General features: G+C 45.6%; 1 protein-coding gene across 1 annotated transcript in view; it reads right to left on the bottom strand.

The window, feature by feature from the left end:
* Positions 1-23555, bottom strand: part of GPR50 (G protein-coupled receptor 50) — a gene marked incomplete at both ends in the record, with an annotated part of 40726 nt that extends 17171 nt beyond the window's left edge. The window contains one exon of the mRNA XM_082061734.1: positions 23381-23555. Coding sequence (XP_081917860.1) covers positions 23381-23555 — 175 coding nt within the window. The remainder of the gene's footprint in view (positions 1-23380) is intronic.
* Between the last annotated feature and the right edge of the window lie 687 nt (positions 23556-24242).

Here is a 24242-nt window from a genome sequence, read left to right as displayed (position 1 = left end):
GGTTTCTTTAGCAGCATTTTCTGCACAGTCCTCAGATGGTCTGGTAATTATGGAAGACAGGGCACTGTGAATCACTGTTATGGTAAATGCTACAAGTTTCTCCGACTGCCTGAAATACATGCAGAGGCTGCTTTGGGATAATGGCAACGTTTACGATGATGTCAGCTTCCAGCCAGTCAATTCCGGTAATCACAGAATCACATAAAACAGGCCTGTCACCTTCCTCCTGAGGAGACAGGAAAACATCAAGAACAAAGATGCATACCTTGGAGACTACAGACACCAATAAGCCTATGGGAAAACTGGCTTCATTTTCATATTCAACATGCCACTCATCTTCTCTACAAATGATGCTGAAGACCAGGAAAGTCAGAGGTAACATCACAACACTGTCGAGAGTTTGTTGCTGGCTTCAAAGTCAAACTAATTCTCCTTCCATGTCTCAGCCTAGAAGAGGAAAACTGGATATCTCATCGCAGGCAAGGAGTTATTAGCAGAAGTCTCCTCTAAAGCAAGACTTTTACCTGAAGTCCTGTCTGCTTCATCAAGACTAATGAAGGTAAGGATAATAGTCAGCAGACATGTCTCTTGGTGGAACTTGCAAAATCCAAGACAAGGAAATTAGCAAATAATCCAGAAAAGACAGACACATAAATAAACTAAAGGTGGAAAAAGTGTCCGTCAGAGTTTGGACTTCAACTGATACCAGAACCTCCGTCCATGAGGCTCCAATCAGTAGAAAACTAAAATGAAGAAAACAAAGACTGGCGAGACAACTATAAGCGGGCCCACCACAGAGATCAGGAATAGGTCTCTTGAAAGGAAGCTCAAAGCTGACACTGAATAATAATGAACACATATACATGTGCAATTAATAGAAGCAATTTTTTTGGTTGCAGGCATGTTCTGCAGTAGCCTCCAATGATTAGGATTTCATATTCCCAGAAATGAAGTCCCATGCATTTTCAAAGAGATGGTACATTTGCAGAAAAGGAAAAAGTCACAACGAAAAGATAGCACTAAACTCAATCTGCTTAAAAAAAAAAAAAAAAAAAAAAGCCTAGTTTTAAGCAGAGTTACCACCACGTAATGCTGCAATACAGCAGCAAGATTGTGGGTTACCTAAATTTCCACTCAAGAAAAAAAAAGAACAAGCTGAAGTGGTGTTAGCCAACATGGATAAATCATTTCACTAATGGATTTGATGCTGACTTAATCTTCTCACTTGGCAGTGCCCCAAAAAAACTGCTCTTTTTGCCTTCCCTTCCCTAAATGAAATTAACCTATTCCACAAAATCAAGAACAATTTATCAGGCCACTGAAGGCAGACTGCCTGTTGGATCTGGATCTAAGTGTCGCATCTGGAGTGTCGTTGCTCTTTTCTTGCACACTTTATGGCTGCTTAGCGCACTCCACTACACGAGTTGTACAAACAACCTTTTGTTTGAAACAAGAGTCTTTGGCTCCTGCTATGACACAATTTTTTCTTCAGTACTTCAGAAAATGTAACTTTCACTGCCATCAACCAAGAAGAAATTTCTGAATGAACAATACGGGGGCAGAATATTTCTCTGTGATTTCAAGCTCTTTTACTTTCTTGATAAAACTGAAGGGTTGGTTATTGTGTTGTTTGGTGGGTTGGTTTTTTTCCACTAAAGTTTTACAAGGAAACCTTCTTTTCTGAAGATGTCAAAACTACTATTTTATTCTTCCTCATATGACACAAAAGAAGTGGTTTTTGCAAAATTAATCTAGGAAATTGATTACTTCACTTTTCACCAACAAGGGTTTCTACTCTTATACATTACCATTTTGCGTTCATTTGAGGATGTGAAGTCCTGTCATTGCCCACTCCCTGGAAGGGAACCACATAAACACCTGTATCTCAACATCTCAGGAGTCTCACAGGTTTGAAAGCCTACAGAGGAAAACCCAAGATAAGAACTGAAGGCCATATTTTTCTTCCAGTATTAACTGGTTATATTCTGAAATGAAGGCCGAGAAAGAAAATTTGGGTAAAGAATTGGCTGGAGCCAGAATGCTCCATCAAGAAGGAAGCCCTCTCGGGAAGAACTGCAGTTTGTTGCATCTTTCCTCTCAATCTTTGAGCTTTGTCTTCAGGAAATATTATAGTAAAAATAAGTAGTTATCTGTAAAACCCTTAATGTTTATGTTTAAATTTTTCATTCCTGGAAGACAAAGTAGGGTAGGAGGAAACATGTTCAAGAATAACAAGACGACAACATAAGGGTTTAAAGTGAGGAAAAGCCTGAGGAAAACACTACTGCTAGGACGTACTGCGCTCCTACAGCAACACAACTGAGTGGATTTCCTACTCTCTTGCAGTACTCACAGATGTGACTGCACAGGCTGGAACCACAGACAAAAAGCAATGGGAGCTGAGGAGTAAAGTGTCCCCTCCTCCCATACTGCCTTCCTGCTGCAGAGCCAGCAGGACAATTCCCCGTCTAAAAGGACATTGTGTTCAACTAACAGAAAAATCAGGAGCAAGATGATACTTAGAATCGTGGCTAGTTCATTGTAAATTCAGAAGCCACTCTCAAATTCATTCTGTGATGGATATGACAGCAGGAGCATGGTGCTCCTACCCTCTTGAGACAGCTCCAGCCTTCAGAGCTGAAAGAAGGAAAACACCACCCTCTGCCATTTCTCTCACTTCTCTCAGCATTGCTTGCATATAGGACTGGGCTAAAGGAAGAGCAAAACCAGCAGCGTTGTGAGTAAGGAGGGAACACTGGGGAAGTCGGGGGGTCAGGGCACTGCACACTCACTCCAGGGACCCAAAAGGTGCAGCTTGCTTTCCACTTGGGACACTCTAAAGGAAGGATGCAAGACTCACTTCAGCAGCAGCAGAAGGCTCAGCCCTGCCCCTGTGTACATCAGGCCAAGGCAGAATGACACATCTGCATTTCACATTATCCATTCAAGCCAGGATCCACATGTTTTTCTCCCCTCAGACTGTTGTGTCATGGGAAGCCAAGGCCAGTTCTCACTGAATCAGTGCGACCTCTGCAAGGAGAAGTAGCAGGTCTTAAAACATATGTTACTTCATTTCCCTATAGGCAAAGCTGGAGATGAAAACACTGTTCCTTCAGCCCCGAGCCAAGGTAGCATGCTAGAGACTGCGTGGGAAACAGCCCTCTGAAAACAAACCCGTTTGCTGCTCCTTTAAAGTGTCAGGTCCAAAGCCTTTGGGCACATGATGAGACAGATCTTTTGTGCCTTGCCTCAGCACAGCACATCCTACAACATGTTCAAGTTCAATGGTCCATACCACACACCCACTGGCTTCAGGCTACGAGAGTACCTTTTTCCTCTCTAAATATTTACCTTCACCCCTTATACATTCTTCCGCAAGGTGCAAATGGTTTAAAAGGATGATAGTGGTATTCAGTGGGATTATTGTCCATGTAGGGAGTTTTGTTGTAAAGGAAGGCAAAGCTGGCTCTTCCCTGTATTATGAAGAAAAGTGAAAACACATTAGGAAGGAAATGGTTCTGCTGACACCATACTTCAGTGTGCATCAAAGTCTTCTGATAATTTATGGATTTCTTTCCATGGATGTGGTCTTGTGTTTACATCAATATTTGCAGTTGCTGCAACAGTCACACAAACATTGAGAAGACACACATTCAAAAGCCCCAAAAAATGACATGCCTCTGATTATGATTAATGTTCATTACAAATGCATCCAAGAACTCTTCCAAACCCTAATATAGTACAAAATAAAATTCAGAATTTACCAATACTCTGGAAATGTATTTTGGAAACTTGAATGACCTAAAGTTAAATATATTTCATCACCCACATAACATACAAGACAAAACTAGATGTTAGATAAAGCCCAGGTTAGAAGCCACAAATTTCTTCAACTCTGTAGCTCATGGGGTATGCAGTCTTTTAGATAATTACACAGATTTTTACTCTGGCACATGATATCATGCAAATGATTACCTATCTGCACTCATTTGCCAGAGATATGCAGTCACAGAGGCTTTAATGGAGGACACCGCACAACCTCATCTGGAAAAAAACAAAACAAAACCAAACAGACTTTATCTTCACCAGAGACTGCTGAGGCACTGAAAGGATGTGGAAAATTGGAAATAGTATCCATGCTGAGAGCGTAATGATCCTTCTCTTAAATAGAACAGAATTGGACTACTGCTTCTCACTAGGAAAAGCAAAAACACACTTGCAAATGTGAGTCCTATTACAAGACTCATGAATCTACATCCCACAGCGAAAGGAATCCTTCATGTTCTTACCATTCCTCTCTTCCCATTTCTATCCCACTCCCCAGGTGCTTTCTTCTATTTTTCAGAAAAGGAAAAGGAACAGCAAGTGTGGTGGCACCTGATAATGCTGTAGGCAAACCCACCCACTTTGTACTCCTGTTCTTGGTACTGACAAGTCTCAAGGGTAAATCCCCTTTCACCTTTTTTTGCTACATAGGACATTCCCAATAGGGCTGATCCTGGCGTACTGAACTGAGTGTGAATGGTCTCACTGCTTCTGGAGCATCGCTTTGTAAGACAGTTTTGAAGAAAGTATCTAACATGGGTTTGTAGGCAACGCTGCAAGTTAAGAAGTTGTTTCTGGTGCTTTTCTATTCTTTGAACTCCACCTTAGCCTGTTCCAAGTCATGAACTGTCCTGTTTCCAAGTTTCGTGAGGATAAAAGGTACCAAGCACCACAAAAAATAAAAACTGCAGAAAGTACTTGCTCATAAAGTAACTTCACATTCTCCCTCTTGATTTGGAACATACTTGTGTATATCTACAGAGATGAATTCAAATAGTTATTTCCAATACAATAAATAACAGGCTTCCGCAGATATGACATAGAGCACTAAGACAAGAGGTCACAATATATGGGTCTTGGACAAGCTGTAGAAAGCTTACACTTTGATTGTTTTTCTTTTGCTTCAGTTCCCTGTGTTTTCAGCTCTGTACGTAAATAATGTCTTGGACTTTCTGAGTACCACTAGAAGCAAAAAGTGTTCAGAAAGCCAGGTAAATAAGAACAATATTTACCACATCAAATTACTCCAAAGAGGTTTGTTAAGGTAACACTTTCTCATACCTCACAGAGACCAAAGGGTTGGTGAATGCTCTCAACATGAGAACAGCCATATCAAAGCAGATCTGAGGGTCATCTGCTCCTGTGCCACATTGCCAAGAGCTGCCAGAAAAAGCAGCCTCACAGAAAAGTTCAAGGAAACGTGTACTGGGCACCAGGGAGATGATGTGTCTTAAGAGTGTTCTCCTCCCTGATGCACAGCCCAGTACATACAGAGTCGTATCCAATATTAATAAAACATAGCATCTTTTCTAATAAGAGAGTTCATTTTTAAACACTACTCCAGTCAATCTCTTCATAAACCTTACAAGACAGTTGATGCACAAAGCTTTCACTTAACAAGTTACCTAACGGGAGATAAAAACATGCCAGAAAGCAGTGGCTGGGACCAGGCAGGGAGGGAAGACGCTGTGCCTGGCATGAGCTGATGCTATAGGAGCCCATACTTGAAAGAAAAGATTTAGGATGTGTTCACAGAAAACGCGTACCTGCAAGTCTGACAGATCTTTACAAGTCTCCTCCAAGATAAGCCTGCATCATTTAATCCTAACTTCCTGGTTATCATCTCAGTGATCTCTAGAAAGCCATAACTGCGCTGCCTGGGTGAGAGCCACACCAGGCACGAGGTTCTCACGGGTGACACACAGCAGAACCGCTGGAAGAAGCCACACATACTGGAAGACAACCTGGTTACCCAGATGAGATGCACTTCTTGTCTAAAGTAAACTCTCCACAATTGATAGAATGCTCCTATTTTTATTAATTGTACAAGACATTATCCAAGCTAAAACGGTCACCTCTGTGATTCCTGTCAACCCCCAGCTGGTCGCTGCTCCCGCGGGTGAGTTCTGCACCCCTGGTTGCCTCCAGGCTGAAGGAATTGTGACCCCCAGGCAGAGCTGGCTGCTGAATGCCCAGGGGTACAGATCTTCTTCTCAACTGTGCAGAGCTGTTAGGAACACGTGTTTTCAAAGGTAGTGTTCTCTACCAAGTAAAGAAAACCTTGCTACACCAAAACACAAAATCTTCATGGTAAACATGCTGATATTTAGACAGCGTTCATTAGTGAATGACTAAATTAATTAGCTTGATAGGTAAACGTGCTTCAGCTCGACTTATCTCTATGCAAATATTCAATTTTACCTTATATGCACATTTACATGTTTTCATGTTTCACCAGTAACAAAGAGTTTTGATAAACTGGAATCAACCTTCCTCCGTCTGCAGGGAATTTTGACTTCTTGTTCCAATTCCAAATATGAAAAGCCAAACTTTGACATGGCAATTCCCCATAGAATAGAAATTAAGAGTCAAACCCATTCTCTTCCTAAAACAACATATGAGGCCAAATTTGTAATCCTTCTCTGACTTTCCCCATTCAGTAGAGGGGAGTAATCCCATACAACGGCATGTGTCTGATCTGATTGCTACAAAGAAATTAGAGGCTTACATGTAGAGAAATATAAATCCTGCATTGCTAAGGTTTCTTCGGCTGCAAGAGAAATAAACATTGCCTCCTGGTGATTAAGAAGGTAATTATTATTATTAATTCTGAAACACTTTGAATTACATGGTACATTTTCGTTAAATGGGCACTATCGTTAGTGCAAGCTGATTTGAACCAATGATTTATTCATGACTTAATAACCCTGCTTGTTTCATATGTTCAGCACATTTTGCTCAGTTTATTGTATTACTGGCTGGTTGCTATAAACAGTCCATTTAAATTTAGGCAGAAGCTTTTGGAAAAGTTCTATTTAGAACAGATATGTGAATTAGAACACTAACTACATTAATCAGTAACTACTGGTTTCTCTTAAACTCTTAACATTTACATGTGTGCATTAGGATTTCAAGACAGTGCAGTGTTGAAGCTCTCATTCAAACAAAGCTTTCTACTCAGACTGATCCTAATAGCCAGGCAAGAGGAAGCCTGCCAGACAGCACTGCCAAATTGTGAAATTTCTGCCAATAAATCAGAATAATGCTTCCCCAATGGTGGTGTTAAAAAAATACCTCCAGCCTTGCTGATTAACCTGCAGCACTTCTTCCACTTTCTAAAGTAAAAAAGCCTGGCTCTACTGGCTTTGTTGCAAAGCAGGTCTTAAACAGAAGTAGCCATGGAAGAAGAGAAAAAAGCCTTTACAATTTGGCAAGATACTCTTCTAACAAGAAATAGCCACCGTGTAATTACCACATACTCTTCTTACTGAAACTCCCCTAAAATTTTGGCTTGAAGGTGCTGGATGCTGAACAAAACGAGACTACGCCACCAGTGATGGATACAGTTGTACAACCGGTACCTCTTGGGTTACTTCACCTTTGCATTTTAAAAATTGTCCCCAGAAACCAAATCAAATTGTTTTGGTCTCCACATTTGCTACAGCCCTTTATAAGAGTCACATGCTGTTCCCTCTCCTAATATTTCCATGTTGCAGTTTCTTATTTGGTCATCATTTTCAGGATGACAGCTCTTATTTGGCTCTTTGGAGAAGGAAACATTCCTAAAAGAAGCATCACAGACAAGTATGTGTAAAGTTGGCATGAGTCATACCTGCCCCCTATTATACTCCTTTTATCTACTCAGAGCAAGAGATGAAGGCACGTGTAAGAGACATTGCCTGATTTACAATCTGGTCTGCGCAACCCTGCAAGACAGTGGGGTGCATATATGAGTTTGCACAAAATGCTACCCTCTAGTCATCTTGCTTTGCTAATTAGATAAGGAATGAGATTGTAGGGGACTGGGTATGTAGAGTGAAAAAATGCTCAGCTTTCCATAGTGTTCACTGCACATTGTTCAGGGAAGTTTTCCAAATGGTGCAAAAAATTAGAATCTAAATCAAAAGCTGGATTAGAAAAAGCCATGACCTAGGATGGTGTATTGGTATCCTATGGATGCAATCTTTTCTTTTCTTTAACCAACACATTTCAAGGAAACATCTGGATATCAATTAGCATGCAAGAAGCCTGCTGTTCATCTCAGACATGGTGGTTGGCAGTGTCTGCCAGCAGAGGAGGCTCATCGCCATTCTCTCAGGACAACAGTGTAAAACACGCCTCCCTGTTCAGTCCCTTCAACCTTCAAGGAAGCTGTTCATACAAATCCCTGGGATGCCAGAACCACTGATAAAGCAATTATTTTTAATAGAAGTCACAACTTTTGGCAAGATGGCAAAGCGCATGGGCCACTCGTGTTGGTGTAAAAGCGACCAGGCAAAGCAGGAGCTCAGGCTCTGCTCTGGGAGGCCAGGCTCAGCCCCTGCCCACAGCCTGAGCACACAGGATAAGCAAAGGGATGGGGAAGGACACAATGCAAAGGCACTGATCTTACACCTTTCCAGCCACTTAAACCTCCTCAGGTACAGCTCTGCAAAACCAACGTCCCAGAGCTGGACTGCAAACCGGACACACACCTCCAGTCTTTCATTTCCACAGCTACCTAAAAAGGTTGTGTAGTTCTCATATAAAACTCCAGAAGCTTAATTCCTCAAGACAATTACTACTGTTCCTTAAATACTTGAGAAGTCTTGAACACAGTTTATGGTTGGGATTTTTTTCCCCAAAAAATAGAAAAACTATTGGTTTTGTGTGTGTTTTTTAAACACATGCTGCATTCTTGACTTCTGACAACAGGAAATACAAATCCATATTTTAATGTAAGTGAAAGAGAATGAAAGTCATATAAGCAAAGAGATTAATAGTTATGAGGTATCACACTCTTGGTTCCAGTGTGGTTATAATGATAGGAGAGATTATGCATGGAGATGTTCAGAGATTAAGGAAGATGAAGGACATGACTGACAGAAGAGAGCAAATATTTTCCATGCCATGACACCTTGCTCATGGGCTTTACATCGCTTCCCAGTGTAAAACTGTGTTGGCTGCTTCCAGGGGAACATCACAGGAAAGGGGGACTGAGAGGATGCAGTAGAGGTGACCTCTTAAAAGACAGTTTCCTCATCATAAGGCAAACCCAAGCACCCAAGGAACAGGCTTCATGTCACCCTCTCCTTTTAAAGCCTACCCAAATCCATTCACATGGACAAAGAGTTACTTTTCTGCACAATGATTCAGAACACAGACCTTAAGTCAGAAAGCTCCAAGCTGCTCCACAAAATCATTTTGGACTCATATTGCTCTATTTCTGTCTTTTTGCTGCTTACATATATATGTGTTTTGTTGCTCACCTAAACTGTTTTAATGCAGATTATTTAGTGCTTGGAGGAAAGGGAAAAGGACAGAGCAGGTTTTGAAACGGAGATGCTCTCTTTAGGTATAATTTTGCACCCCTTCAAGTTTCATGTCGAGATTGTCTTGTACAGCTTTGAATTTTAGCTGGCTTCTTACTTTTCAAGATACACCCCAAACAATTCTAGGCAGACACTGTTGATCACTGAAAGAATTAATATAGCATAACTGTGAAGAAGACAGCTAAATACAAGAGGCACAGATCTGATGCATTATCAGACATGTACATAATGTACATGTACATAGAGTTAATATATTTAAGCCACCCATAAATGTTTGAAAACATAAGCGGTGCTAGAATAATTAATTGTAAAACACTTGCTGATAGACAACGCAGAAGAATTGTGTTCTCTGTGGTGAAGGTTGTTTCGAATGCCAAGAGCTTTCCACAGCTTGGAAAAGCACTTACAAGCAAAATAACTTTAAAGGGGTAAGAAGCAACAATGCAGAAAAACTAACAAAATGCAGGTGAAATTATAGCTCCACAGACAGCTGATCTATAGGTCTCACATCCTACCACCAGCAGTACTCAAGAGGGAGAAGCGTTATTCCTGTCCCAGATGCATCTGTTAAAATGCAAACTAGGCATTTCTGACAGAAATAAAGTAAACCTGGTGATGCAATGGATACAAACACATCTTAGCTTCTTCCAGGTGCCACAGCTCTAAATCTCTTCATCTCAAGATGAAGCAGCACATGAACAGCACATGTTGGGTCTGAAATGTACTAGTCCAGCAGCAGTTCCCTGGAAAGGGTGCTCCTGCTACAGTCCACAGCTCATCACCATGCTAAAGAAATCACATCTTCTCTCTTTCTTAAGTGTGAGGGGTAAGGATAAAAGTTGCCAGGCCCAGTTTGGCTCCAGGGATATCAACAGCATTGGGTTTTTTTCACAGCTTGTCCAGAAAGCCAGTGCAAGAGCTTTCTAACTATTCTCGCCCTCCACATCAGGAAATTGAAAACCACCTTCGGCAAATACACAGCCACAGACACCACAGACAGAGGTATAAGAAAGCGACTGTATTCAAGCAAAAGCTACTTTCATCTCTTTTGCAATGGAATGACATTTCAGCTTCAGGCTGTCATTTTACCAGCTTTGCAGGTAAACTCCCATTTCTCCCATTGCTATTCCTGTGCCACTTGAAGGCCACTCCAGCAGATAACTCACCTGCTTCAAAGTCAGCACCAGTCAGAAGGACTAAAGGTGCCAAATCAGAAGTCTTTTATGCAATATCTTTTTAGCATGATTGTAAAGCATCTATCTTTCCATTACAGCAGAGATGTTCAAGTATTTAGACCTCTAAGATGCCCAGGAGGGAGATGGTCATTCTCTCTCCTGAATCCACCCTGATTTCCTCCCACTCTCCTCTCCCCCAGGAACACACAGTGCAGCAGCAGAACAGGAGGGGCACTCAATACCCTTATACAGGGACATCATGCACATTGCACGCATCACCTTTTGTTCCCGACAGTGATGTGCCAAGCTCTGCAGTCCCCATTGCTGTGGCAGCTCACACGTCAGTGCTCCAGCCTTCCGCAGGGGCTGTAAGGCGGCCAGCCCTGCATGCAGCATCGCTGTGGCTGGCAGCCTCCAGCAGCACGCCTGCCCAGGACCAGCTCCTTTCTGCAAAACCAGTGCAAGGGATACAGCAGGGATGGATGTGTCCTGGGACTAGCATCCACTCTAACTGCACTGCTATTAGAATTATTAGAATTAAAACACCAGTGGTCATGGTCAAGAGCCACAGGAAACCATCTGTTCCTCTAATGCAAAGGGGAACACATTTATGCTCTGCTGGCGGCATTGTGGCCAGGATGGCACAACAAATGCGGCTGCGCAAACAGTTACTTATGGTGTTTAGCGGGCTGCCAATTTGAATCCCACCCAAATACGTTTAAAAGGATTTGGCACACACTAAGGACCCCACTTTGAGGAAAGTCCAAGAGTTAGAACAGACCCTTCAGAACAAAAAGGGCTGCTGGGATTCCGAAGATAGAAGTGCCATACAGTACCAGGTGCTGTCCTGCAGTCAGCAAACAAACACATTTAGATGCCCCAGACACAACACCTCTCCCCTCCCTTCCTGGTTTCACTGGTAAAAGGGCAGTCTCAGTAGAAATAGAGAAGCAAGGGTGTGTGGAAGGACATGCACACAATTAATGCTTTGCAGGAACTGACTTCTCTGTCTCTTCTTCTTTAAAAAAAGAATTGCTTTTCTTGGGTGACATGGCGCAGAATTACCAGTCAGCTTTCTATCTCAAAATGAACTTGTCTTAGACGTCCATGGCAGAAATCTAAACCAGACAAAGAGCTGCTCAGCAATTCCTCTTAATTAACATCCTGTATCCTTCCACCCCAGTTTGGGGCAGGGGGGGGAGTTTACCACAGCTAAGGACAACATGTGGCCAGGGGCCTGGCCCAACAACTCACCAGTTTTGCAGTTAGGACCCTATACAGCAACAAGGATAGAACCACAGCACACAACTTTGCAGCACAACCACGCTCCCCTTAACACCGAATTTACCCTCATGCCAGCCACCTCTCTGCCATCTTTTGTCTTCTGTGAGTACAAACCATTAAAACCTCACAAGCAAACCTCACCAACAAGATGTACACAGAGGTGCCTGCCCATTAACTGAGAATCCCATGTGCATATTAAACCATAGGTTAAAATCTGCTTCAAGGGGGTCCATTACAAGGCAGCATCTCCCATAAATCAGAGAGAGCAGTGGTCTGACACACTCATGTCACCTCAGCGGGAGCCAGGGCAGTGGGGGCACGGCGCTCCGCAGAGCCCTCCCGGGACAAGATTCTGCAAGGTGTCATAGACGCTACAGGAGCTGGAAAAATGGATCACAATTTGCCGTCTGTGTCACCTCTTCATAGCACAGTTTTGTTGATTGCTAGGAGTTGAAACTCATTTAAAAATGGGGGAGAGGAAAACAGAAGGGTTGATTACAATGGAGAATCACATTCCAGGAAAAAAGTGTCAGAGTTTGATCACTTGTCTTCATTCCACACGGGAGGAAAAGGTGGTAACTTTCCACATTTGTTGCAAATGGGAAAAAGAATCACTTTCAAAAGTAAGAAAGAATGTGAAAGACTGGTTCATCAGAGCAATGAGAACAGTCTCAACCGGCTTTGTAGAGCTAACGATCAATCAGAAGAAATCCATCCTCTCCTGGGAGAAATTTGTCTCAAAAAATAAATTACAAATGAGAGAAATGCAGTGGAAATACCAGTAAGGAAGAACAGATACTGCCACAGGAAGACTGAAACAGCCTAGCTTCTTGTAAGCCCTGTTTGTTGCTTGCCCGCTACTCTGTTTCCCTATCTGTATAATTTATTCCCAAGCAAATTTATTATTTTAAAGACTCCACGGAGAAGGCTGCATGTCTGCTAAAGGACACAGTGCTGGTGTTCATCCAGTGGTTATTTCTTGTTTCCACACTAATCTCAAAGGCTTTGTCCAGCCTGGGATTTAACAAGACTTTTAATTAATGGCTTCTGATGGTACATCTACACTGGGAAGGCTTCTCTCATTAGCTAATTAATCTAGTGTCCTAATTAGGTAAGGCAAGTCAGTTTTAATCCTTCATTGCCTTGCATGGGAAACACTAGTTTTCCCACGTCAAGTCAGTTCCCAGATCCTCTATTTTGACTTGCTTTTTAGAAGGATTTAGCTAGGTGGTGGCAGACAGAATCACCCCACCTTTTGATGCTAATCTAGATGAGGCCGGGAATGTTTTGTTCACTGCAGCTGTCATCCTGAAAGCCGAGCCCTCTGAAGTCCCTGGCAAGGTCTTGGATCATTAAGAATTGGCTGGTCAGCATCTGTCAGGAACAACATGAGTACACTGCAATCCGTACTGCAATATCTGATCATTTCAGTGCCTATCAACTACACCTACTCTTAAAGGTTTCTGTCAGCAAACTTTCAACTTAGTCCAATTAGTTTTGCCTAAACACTTTTGATTAGTAGAAAGACTGTTTAAGACTTAAGACCCAAGACATAATGGCAGAGCTTGCTGCAGACTGAACACTCACAACTTTGGTTGGTAGAAAAGGTTTCTTTCACTTCTAGTCTTCCCTTGGAAAAACCAAGATGCAATCTCTGACTTGACAACATCTACTTCTGCATAAAAGGGCACAATACACTTTATTCTAGCTTAATTTCTCCCCGCAAAGCAAAGCACTGAAAAGTCCAGAGATGGTGCTAATATTTTTGGAAAGGCCAGAAAGACAACAGGCAGAACTAGTGACAGAAGGCAGGGGACAGCTAACTTTTAACTCATCTTACCTTTGCCACTGCTGTTCATTGAGATGCTGAGATCATACTGGCCATTTGAAACAAACCAGTGGTGCAAACCTCAGAAGAGGCAGTCAGATATTGACAGATACTGTCAATGTGAGCATGATCTGCCTCCCACCAGGAGTCAGGAGAGAGGAGGCGGGAAGGAAGCATTAGAGAGGACAATAGAGAGTGTGAGAGAAAAGCAGGAATAAAAATGTTTCCAAGTCCAGACTACTCCAAATGCTATTGGAAGCCTCTTGCAGGGATACTTTATGCTGTCATGCCTTGCTTTTAGTCTGTGTGTCAGGCACTGGAAAGAGTGTTGAGATAAAGTTAATGCACCTTATGGCCATGGCACCATGGCAGCATTGGGCAGACTCTTCCTGAATTTCAGGTCTGATCTCCTCCCCAACCACACAGAAAAGCCGCAGGCTTGGCCTGGGGTGCTGTAAGGCTGAGGAATCAATTGCAGGGGCTGGGGTTTGCTTTTGGGCTGGCTCATGTCAGCTCCACAGAGAAGACAGCAGGCCGGTGTCGAGAAACCTCCACCACCGTCCCAGCTCCTCCACAACTGAAGCACCTTCCAAAATGTTCTGGAACATCTCAAAATAAAAGATGAGGAGGTGGGACCTTGACATGCACCTCTATAGGTGCAGAGACAAGAACAAATCAACCTGGAAAAGGTGCGGTCGTCGAGGAAGGCTACCCAGCTGTGCAGCCCTGGCTCTGCTCCCCAAGGCGCCTCTCTAGCAATGTCAACAGTGAGATATGACCCATGAAACTTCGCTGAAAAGCTGTAGGTGGTGAAAGGTACAGTGCACAGACATTGTCCTCAGACAGCACGTGGCCAAAGCTACGGTCACAGGCTATTGTTCTCCCTTCTATTTAAAAGAGCAATGACTTGCACGAGCATTGGCTTTGGAGTATGTGCTTGGCAACACCAGCAGATAAACAGGCAGCTTTTCCATCGAATACCATAAGGTTCTGAAAGAAATACATGTAAGTTATTTTTGCAATATTATTAAATCCAGGAGTGAATATTTTGAATACAGTATAATCCATTTTCCTAGGAACCAGCCAAGAACAACACTAGGTTTGGCTTGGAAACCAACAGGAAGCGCCACTGTGCTGCCATCCCTGCCTCACTGTTCCCTGGAGGACACAAGCGGGTACCCCACACACCTCTCCCAATGTCCCCAACCCTTCCCTCCTCTGTCGTGCCTCACAATGGTTCCCATCTGCTCTTCCCTTTCTCATCACATGGGCAAGCTCGATCCCTCCTGCCGATGCTGGTGACTCTGCTCTCCTCAGACAGGGACTCTCTGTTGGCCCAAGGAAGCCCCAAAGCTGCGTGCTGATGAACACATTGGGAGGGCAAATGCACAACACTAAAAAGGCCAGGCAGGAGTATTTCAGCAGACTGCACATGGGACTCTGGGCCAAAGAAGTAGTGGAAGAATAGTAAGAAGAAGTAGGAGGACAGCAAGATGTGGATGGCTCCTCCCATTGAAACTGGCCAGGAAACACATGCAGGAGAAAAAGTAGGTGGATCAGGTGGGTAGAGAAGAAGCAGTTCTGGGCACAGATCATATCCTCCAGGTCTCCAGCAGTTCCACCCTAAAAGCAGAGCCCAAACCCATTCCCATGCACCGGTACCCCAGATGTTTACTCCCTCTTCTCTACCTTCTGCCCACTCCACAAACACTCCTGTGCCATGTTTGTACACTGGTTTAAGCCGCTGAGGTCACCCTGCACAAGTCATTGGAAAATCCTGGACCACCTGGAGAATATTTCTTTTTCCTAAATCCCTATTTGTGAATCTCCCCACAAGTAGGACACAGCTAAAGCAACAGGAGAGCCCTGTGCCTCTCACCCTGGCTCCTATGGGCAGCCCCTGCCTGGCAGGGGCCATGCTGGGGCACAGTGGGGGGCTGCTCCCTCCCACCCGGCTGTTGGGCAGTGTTTCCCTCCAGCATCATGGGCCAGGCCTCCAGTTCCTGATGTATCCAAATGTGACTCTGCTGTGGCTTTCACTCACCCCATTAAGATTCAATTTGCTACACTTTCTGCTGCAGTATCTGCAGAAATAAAACTCACAGCAGAGATGTGAAGGCCAGACACAGGGCCAGGAGCAAGACAAAATACATTAGGCTCCATTTAACTTATGGCTTGTAGAGCTCATGGGAACTGCAGGCTGTGATCCTGCTTGGCACCATGGGGCCAGCTGTGTTCCCTCCCAGAAGACATCAGGGTCTCTAGAGTCCTCCTGCCCTTACTATCAAACACAAATGTCTACAGCAGGCAGAGCTGCCAGTTCACCGCACCTTTCCCTTTGGGAAGGGAAGAGGTGCAGTTCATTTAACCTAAGCATCCTATCACCCGCCCTTGTTCGCTTTGGCTGTGGTTGGCACATCCCACCACCACTCCCCCTCCTGTGGCCAGATGCTGAACACTCCATCAGCACGCCCACTTCTCCTCCCCCTTCTTCACCTTCCGTGCACCTCCTACCCCAGGACTCACTGAACCCATCTCTACCTGGACCCTTTCATGCTGGCCCCGGATGCACAGCTGTGACACACAGCAGCTCCAGCGTCCAGCTCAGTTGTGCCTGAAATCCACCCAGGACCAAGCCCAGGCCCACAATTCTTGTCTCTAAGTCACAGAACAGGGATTTTGTGCAGATCAGACACTGGGCTGCTGGACCTGAGTCCCCCATAGACATTGCAGCATTTGTCAACATCACATCTGAAGGTGATGCTGGGGACTGTTCAGCAAAGAAATATCTGAGGTCTCTTAGATGAAAACATAAGTAGACAGTCTCAGAAGACAGAGACTCACTGGTCCTCACTCCAACTTTCAGGAATGAGAATAGTTAAACATGAGAAAGCTATGCCACAGGTTCCTTTCTACATCTTCCACAAAGAGCAGTCCCATCAGACCTCTCCCATCAGGGAGAGGGTGTCCTAGGACTGTAGCACAGCCTTCTGCTTGCCAACCAGCTCAAAGGATGATCCTGTGTTTGTTCCTCCACCCCTGCTCTCTGCTGTGGGACAGGCTTCGAAGGGTTTAAACATCCTGCACAGAGAAAGAAAAGCAAACAAAACGCAATGAAAATGCAAGAAGAAGGAAAAAAAAAAAGGCAAACAAAAACCACCTCTGAATTAATTTCCATTTTATTTATAGGCCATCACATGACAGTTGTCTTTTTAAGCTTTTTAATTAATCACTCAACAATTCACACAGGGAACAACTACTTTGACCACACATACCCACCTTCCCTGTTCCCAAAACACGTTCCAGCTTGTGTTGAAGGACTGTCTGCAAGGCAATTAATTATTTGCTATTATCTAAGCAAGTACTTGGCTCTCAAAATCTTCCAGGAACATCAAGTGCTGGGGCAGTGATATTATTTGGGGCTAAAAGGAAGGAAAAATAAAAACGAAAGCCTTTGCTAAAGGGGTTGGAAGAGTTCAGAGAGGGAGAAAGGGAGCTCAGCACCGCGCTGAACAGTTTGCTTACTCTTGTGACAAGTTCCATAGGGTGGCCCTCCTGAGGGGGGAAGGTGTTATTTTGTGAGGTACAAGATGCAGATCTTCCTAATCAGAGGAAATCTGTTTCAACTAATTTGAGGGTAACTGTATAGAGACCTGCACCAACACATAACAAAACTTTTGCTGAACTTTTTGCAAAGACAAATATTCCTCAGTTCAGTGATGCCATAATTACTGTTTCTAGTGGCAACCTGATTAATTTCTCTCAAATCATGTATTTGTCATATAATCACTGACTTAACCACATACCATCTGTCTGTCAAACTGCCAGTGTATCTGAAACGCACGCTGAGCACTACTCAGCAAGAAACTAGCAGTATTTTAATCGTAAGGAGCAGGGGGGTGGGCGTGTCATGAAAAAACAGAAATAAAAAAAATGGTGGCTTTGACCTCACAGAGTCGAGGGGATGGAATCCCCTTGGGACCTCGTATGGAGCTGTGCGAAGGACCAATTTAGAACTATTTCTGAAGCTACTGCTCTCCAAAAAAAGCTTCAGAACCACTCACACCCCAGTGAGCTGCCGCTTCCCCCGAAGCTCCTGGAGCTGAGCACAGGAGTGGGACAACACGGGCTGTGGGTGTTGCTCTGAGCCTCCTCCTCGGCACTCCAGGCACCTCCTGCTCCCAGGAGGAGCCTGGCACAGCACTGCTGGGAGATGTGCAAGCATCTGGGGGGGGACCCAACCTGAACCCCCACCAAATCTGGAGCACATGAAGGTGATGCTGTCAGAGACCTCTCCACATCAGCTTGGCCGTGGGGCTGTGCCCCACAGCTGTGGCACGGAACAAGCAAAGCTCCGTTCCTCTGTATTGCACTGTGCAAATCACCTGGCAGGGAAAAACAGGCTGGGACTGTTCCTGACTTCACATTGCTATTACGCTTAAAGCTCATGCTTTACCTTAATCCAACTTAATTTTCTCACAGGTTTTACCCTGCTGTTGCTCCCACTCCTCCCACCTCCTGCAGCCAGTAGCCTCGCTCCAGCCCCCACCTGCAGAGCCACAGGGGCAAGGGGCTGCAGCAGAGGGACACAGGGAGGGACCGACACTTCCCCACCAGCATGCCTGCTCCTCCGCTCCCGTGGGGCACACTGGGGTACACCCCGCTGCTCACACACACATCACAACCAGCAGCTGCTCTGCACCAGCCTTACAGCCCATGCAACCACCATGCCAAGCCCCAGCCAGGCTTCTGTGAAGCAGCCCCGTCGCTGCAGTGAACATTCCCACGGCACAGGGAGCATCACTGCCAGTCAGCTTCATATGGCAAATCCATCACCGTCCAGTTGAGTGAGTTGATAACGAAGCTAAAAGCAAACACTGGCATGGATTATTCCCCACCAACAGCAGAGAAGCAACAATGAGACCATTTGACAGCAGCTCAGCCATTTGATGTCACAGGCACCCGTCTCCACTGAAGAGCAATGGGGTGCCCGGATGTCACCCTTACACATCAGAGGACTCAGGAACAGGGAAGTGGGTGCAGCTCCAGGGTCCTCTAGAGTCCCAGCAACCTTCAAACTCTTTCATCAACAAACAGCACATTTCCCACCAGAAAGCCAAGACACTTGCTGCAGAGCCCCTGACATTTCAGAGGGGCAGGGGATGGGTAAATCAGAAGCACCGGTGGGAGTTCACTACAGACAAATGAATCAGCGGAACAGATGAGCAGCTCCTGAAGCATCTACCCGCAATGTGCAGAAAGAAAAGATGTAATTTCAGGCTTGTGGCAGATGCTAGAGGGTTTGAGGTGCTAAAAAATACTAAAACAAATAATTTTTAAAAAAATCTCAACACACCTACATATAATAGATAGATAGCCTTCTAGGACAAGGAAATCCTGCAATAGCTGGAAGAAAACCAGTCACAGCTCTTAACTGCAATTAAGATAAGGAAACAGAACATCTCCAAAAGGTCAATTTCTCAAAACTAGAAAAAAATCAGACATAAAAATAACTGAGAGAAAACACCTAAATATAAGCAAACAGGACGGTGCTCATTGGGAGATATTTAAAGATGACTTAGTAGAGCCCTCCTTTTCCCCCAAAAAAAAAGTAATATTATATTCAAAAAGTTTATTTTGCATTAAATAAGATTTTTTAAGACAGGAGCCAAATTAATAAATAAATAAGATATGTAACAAATAGAAAATGCACTATAAAATTAGTAGCTGGAAATCAACACTTTTTATAAAAAAACTAAAAGATCACAAAACTAATGGCAGTAGATATCAGGAAAAGGGCAAGAATCCATCAATAAAATACGTTTGATGCTAAAAAAAGTATGGTGAAATTATCCTGACATACAATATGTAGAAAGTATAAGGATTTATTTTTACCTTTGCAGATAAAGATGATTTATTTCTCCACTACAACAAAATTCTCTGAATTCCAGAAGCAAGTTAGGAAGATACCCACCACCGCCTGCTAACCACTTCTCACATCTGTAACTAGGAAACCTGCACGTCCGAGTGTATAGAGGAGCTCGCCAAATCCCTGACACTGACTTTTAAATAAAACAACGAACAGAAACATGTCCCAGGCCAGCCAGGAAGTTCCAGAGGTCTTGGAACAATAAATAAAAACCCTACTCAAGCAAACAAAAACTTAGCATCGTGCCAATATTTTCAGAGGGCAAAAGACCTGACCTGGGAAGTGCCGGCTCTTACCCTGCCTGCGGCCCCAGTATTTGGAGACAGAAACACAATTACTGCTAGTCAGCACAGCTTTCTGGTCAGAGGGCTCGTCAAACTGATCTAGTACTGCTGCTAAGAGCACACATTTCGCTGACAAAGGTAACTGTGTTGACATAATACATGCAGGCTTGTGTGTGACGTTTGATTTTGGCAGATGTGACAGTCAAAATCCCCAGCGCTATGCTATAGTGTATATACAGGAGATTAAAAGCCAGTTGAGCCCGGCAACCTCATTAGAGTTATACCTGCGCTGCTGCCCCCAAGAAGGTTTTGGCTCCCCGGAGAGACATTTCCATGAGGGAAAAGGACCCGGGAGGTGGCAGAAATGGCTCTTTGCAACGCAGAGCTCCAGGCAGCACTGCTGGGAGATGTGGGGTTTCAGGGAATGCGTGTTTAGGCTGTGTGCCTAAGTTTGCAGCAAGTTCAGGAGCGCTAGAGATGGGTATTTCCAGAGCCTCTGCCCAAAGAGCAGGCTAACTCATCGAAAAATATTGGCTCTTTTCAGTGCAGATGTTCACACTTGTAAAGCTAGCAGGACCCACAGGTAAAGAGCTGTAGACTTAGCCAGGCCAGCAGCCTTTGGCTGGTCACGGTCCCACACGTGCCACATAACACACAGCTCACTCATCTCCTGCGTGGGTCCTATGCTGTGCTTAGCGCCCTGAGCATCTCCCAATAACAACACAGATCAAATCAACAACCACCACACATATGCTACACCTTCCCAGGAGCAAAGTGGAGTGGAGTGATTTCTCCTGGAAGGTTTTGGAGGTCAGGTCCTTCGCTTTTAAACTCCAGCAGTGGCAGGAGCAGGAGGGCAGCCAGGTTTGTGAAGGCTTTCAGCTGCCAAAAAGGTTCACCCTTTCTAACCTGCCCACTGTAGCTACAGGCAGCAAAGAGGTACTGACACGTGCCAAGAACTGCAGAGAGGCCCTGGGGGATGGACTGATAACCTTATCCCCACAGGAGTGATCACCCACCATAGCCATTGAAGCAGTGCCAGTTCCACATCTCAGTCTGAATCCAGCTTACCCTGGTGACAGTTTTGGCTCCAGCTGGATGACCTTGCAGCTGGGCTCTTGCTAGCTTCCCTAGGAGCTTGCTCCAGAAACAGAGGGCTTGGTGCTTGCAGGATTTGGCAAGAGCTGACACATCCATAACTGGTGTCCTTTTCAATTATCGGACTGGCTTAGGGTAGGTTTGAACATGAGCAGAGAAACTCTTTGTCCAAAGGACTTCAACCTGGTGTTTTGGTTGACCCCCCTCATTCACAGTGCTGCTCACGTGTAAGGAGGAGCATGAACCCAGCCGAGACTCCTGACTTCTTGTCCTGCATCCAGGGAGGTAGACAGCCCATTTGCTTCCTAATATGGACAGATGCAGGATGTCTGAATAGCCTAAACATACCTGATCTTTTCTGCAAAACAAGATGACAACAGGTAGATGCTGGTTAGACATTTTAGACTTTACTGAAATTCAGATCATCAGCATCAGTCTGACTGCCTCGCTTTCTCGCTGCTGAACCCCTCTAGTGACTTCGCAAAGGCGTTCCCAGTTTAGGCTGTTGACTGAATGAGGAATGATGCTCAGGTCAACAAAGCAGGATGGATCTCTTGACACCTACCACCACTTTGAAGAACATACCACTGAATCCCCTGCTAATCACACTCGACTTCTGTGTGCAATGAGAAACACCTCCCCGAAAATAGGGAAGTTAGCAAAGATTTCACTTGTGTTGCTTCTACTCTTACATCCCAGTAGCTCATATGTAGAGCAGACAACAGGTTACTGACAAGAATTATGACTTGGAAAATATCTCTATGACCACTTCAAGGGAAAGCTGTTCTTTTCCACTTTCACAGGAACTTTAACCCAGCTCACAGTGGTGGCAGTCTTAAGTCATGAAACGCATTCCAGTGATTAACAATTTGAAAGGTGACAAAAGCAGCTAAATAGTTTCAAATCTGCTTGCTGCCCAACCAGCCAGATAGTATAAATCACTAGTTATCTTTGAGAGAAGGGAAGGGTGTCTCAATTTCATTTCCTTGAACCACTGATCACAAGCTCACAGCGCTCACATTTTAAAACAAAGCTGAAGAGAACCGTAAATGCCTTTCCCAACTATATCAAAATCCTTGTAAGCCCAGCACTACATTTTTGTGTACTGTGGATAGTATGGGCCATGTTTCACGTACCAGTTAAATCTAGAGCAACTCACTGGTTGAGGTCACTGCATCCAGTGCCTGCCCAAGCCAATAGCCATCTGTGTACAATCATCAATAAATCAATCAAATGTTAGAGGCACTTGGGGGAAATTGTCCCATCAGTCTTACCCACCAGCTACTTTTACTGAATGCTGCTAAGTTACTCCATATTTACAGAAGACTAAGAGAGACTGAGAGAGATTGGAATCTCCAAAATGCTTACAACTTTGCCTTGCATATTATAAACACTGCAGATATTTCACTAAAACCATTTAACAAGCTATAAAAGTAAAGGTCATTTTATGTCTTTCACTGTAATAGTGGAAAGTGGTGTAGTCTTTAGCAAAACATCCTCTACAGTATGTTTTAAGCAACACTACACAGACTACTTGACACTCCTTACAGAGCAAATTATATCCAGTGTTATTTCTTTGCTACAATGACAAGACTTTGAAGGCAGAAAAAAATCATACCCTCAAGAAATACAGCCTTCTTAAAAATGGTTAATATCAATATCAACTTCACAATTTTCCTAGAGCAATTCATTACCAAGCTCAATACATAAGGCTCCAAAACAGACTTCCAAATTACCCATGGAAAAAACATGGAAAATCTTTACTCTGCTTTCTGTTGGTCATCTAATGCACAGCAACTTTAAGATTAAAAAACTAAAACACATGCAAGGCTGGGATGTAAAAGCAAGTGGTCAGCATTGTAATTAGGCTGGTCTTAAAAGTATGAGCAGCCTTCCCTTGCACCTGACTCTGGCACTTGGAGTTTTCCTTATCAGCACCTGCTCTCCTGTCTCTTTACCAGCACATCTCTGGCTGAAGGAATGCGGGTTTTACCTGAGTCGCGACGTGAGTTCAGATTCCTCGATTTGTAGCTGCCTCTGTGAGACAGAAGTTCCGAGAAGTTGGAGGACCGAAGCAGCGGTACGGGACACACAGAGTCGGAACCCCAGCCGTAACTCGGGTCACCGCAGAGAAGAGACGAGCGGGTGCTACTCTGGCTCACCGGCAACTCACCACCCCTTCACCCGGGGCTCCCGAGACAAAAACGCCCTTTACCGCTCCGGTGCTACGGACAGGGGCTGTGAACCTGTCCGCGGCCGTCACCCACCAACCCCGCGGGCTCCTGCCCCAGTTGGAGCGCGGAGCGGCTGCTGTGCGGGGCCGGGGCGGCGGAGCCCCAGGCGCGGTGCGGTGCCGCTCCGCCCCGCCCGCCGCCGGCAAGTTGGCAGCGCGGCCGCGCCGCCCCCCGCGCCCGCCCCGCGCTCACCGGCGTTGCGGAGCTTCTTGTTCCTCAGCACCGAGAGGATGACCAGCGCGTTGCCCAGCACGTCCACCACGATGGTGAAGATGAGCACTGCCGCCAGGGCGGTGGCGGCCCGCGCCGACGGACCCCCGTCCCGCCCGCAGCCCGGGCAGCTCCCGTTGCTCCCCAGCCGCTCCATGCGCGCCTCTGCCCGCCGCCGCCGGGGCCCCTCCTCCTCCCGCCCCGACGGCAGCCCCCCGGGCAGCACCGTGGCGCCGCAGGGAGGAGCGCGTCCCGGTACCCGTCCCGGGGGGCGCACGCCGCCCCCTCCCCGGCAGTGCCACCGCCCTGCCCGGGGCGGGGCGGGGGGGCTGCCCGGTGCGGGGCACCCGCAGCGCTCGCCGGTCCGATGGCGCCACCGCGCGGCGGCGATGGGGAGCACCGGGCCGGGGAGCGGCGTGCGCCCCGGTGCAGTCCGTGTGCACTGTGTGCGGGGTTCGCCCCCGGCAGAAGCCGCCCAGGTCACCCAGAGCCGCCTGCATCTGCCGTAGCCCCCCGCGCTGTAACTCCCTCCTGCGCAGCTGCTGCAGCCGGCAGCTCCGCGCCTAGAGGGAAACCGGGCCAAGGCAAGAGACTTCGGTTTTGTCCGAGGGAGAGGCCGTGGGCAGCGACTCCAGCTCGTACAACCTCCGCCGGCACGAACCAGTGCTTTAGAGAAGCCGCCGGGGAGACAGCCGGGGTGAGCAGCTCCCGCATCCCCCGGTGGGGAAACTCACGCAGCTTCTGCCCTCGGACGCGAGTACCAAGAAGGGAAAAATTACAAGGTGAAGTTTTACCTACTTTCCACTTCGCAGAAGGGTTTTCTTTGCCTTGGTGTCCCACTGCA

The sequence above is a fragment of the Streptopelia decaocto genome, assembly GCF_964273445.1.
Source record: "Streptopelia decaocto genome assembly, chromosome: 10".
NCBI lineage: Eukaryota > Metazoa > Chordata > Aves > Columbiformes > Columbidae > Streptopelia > Streptopelia decaocto.
Note: the sequence above shows the minus strand (reverse complement) of the source record. Positions and strands in the feature narration are given on the sequence as shown.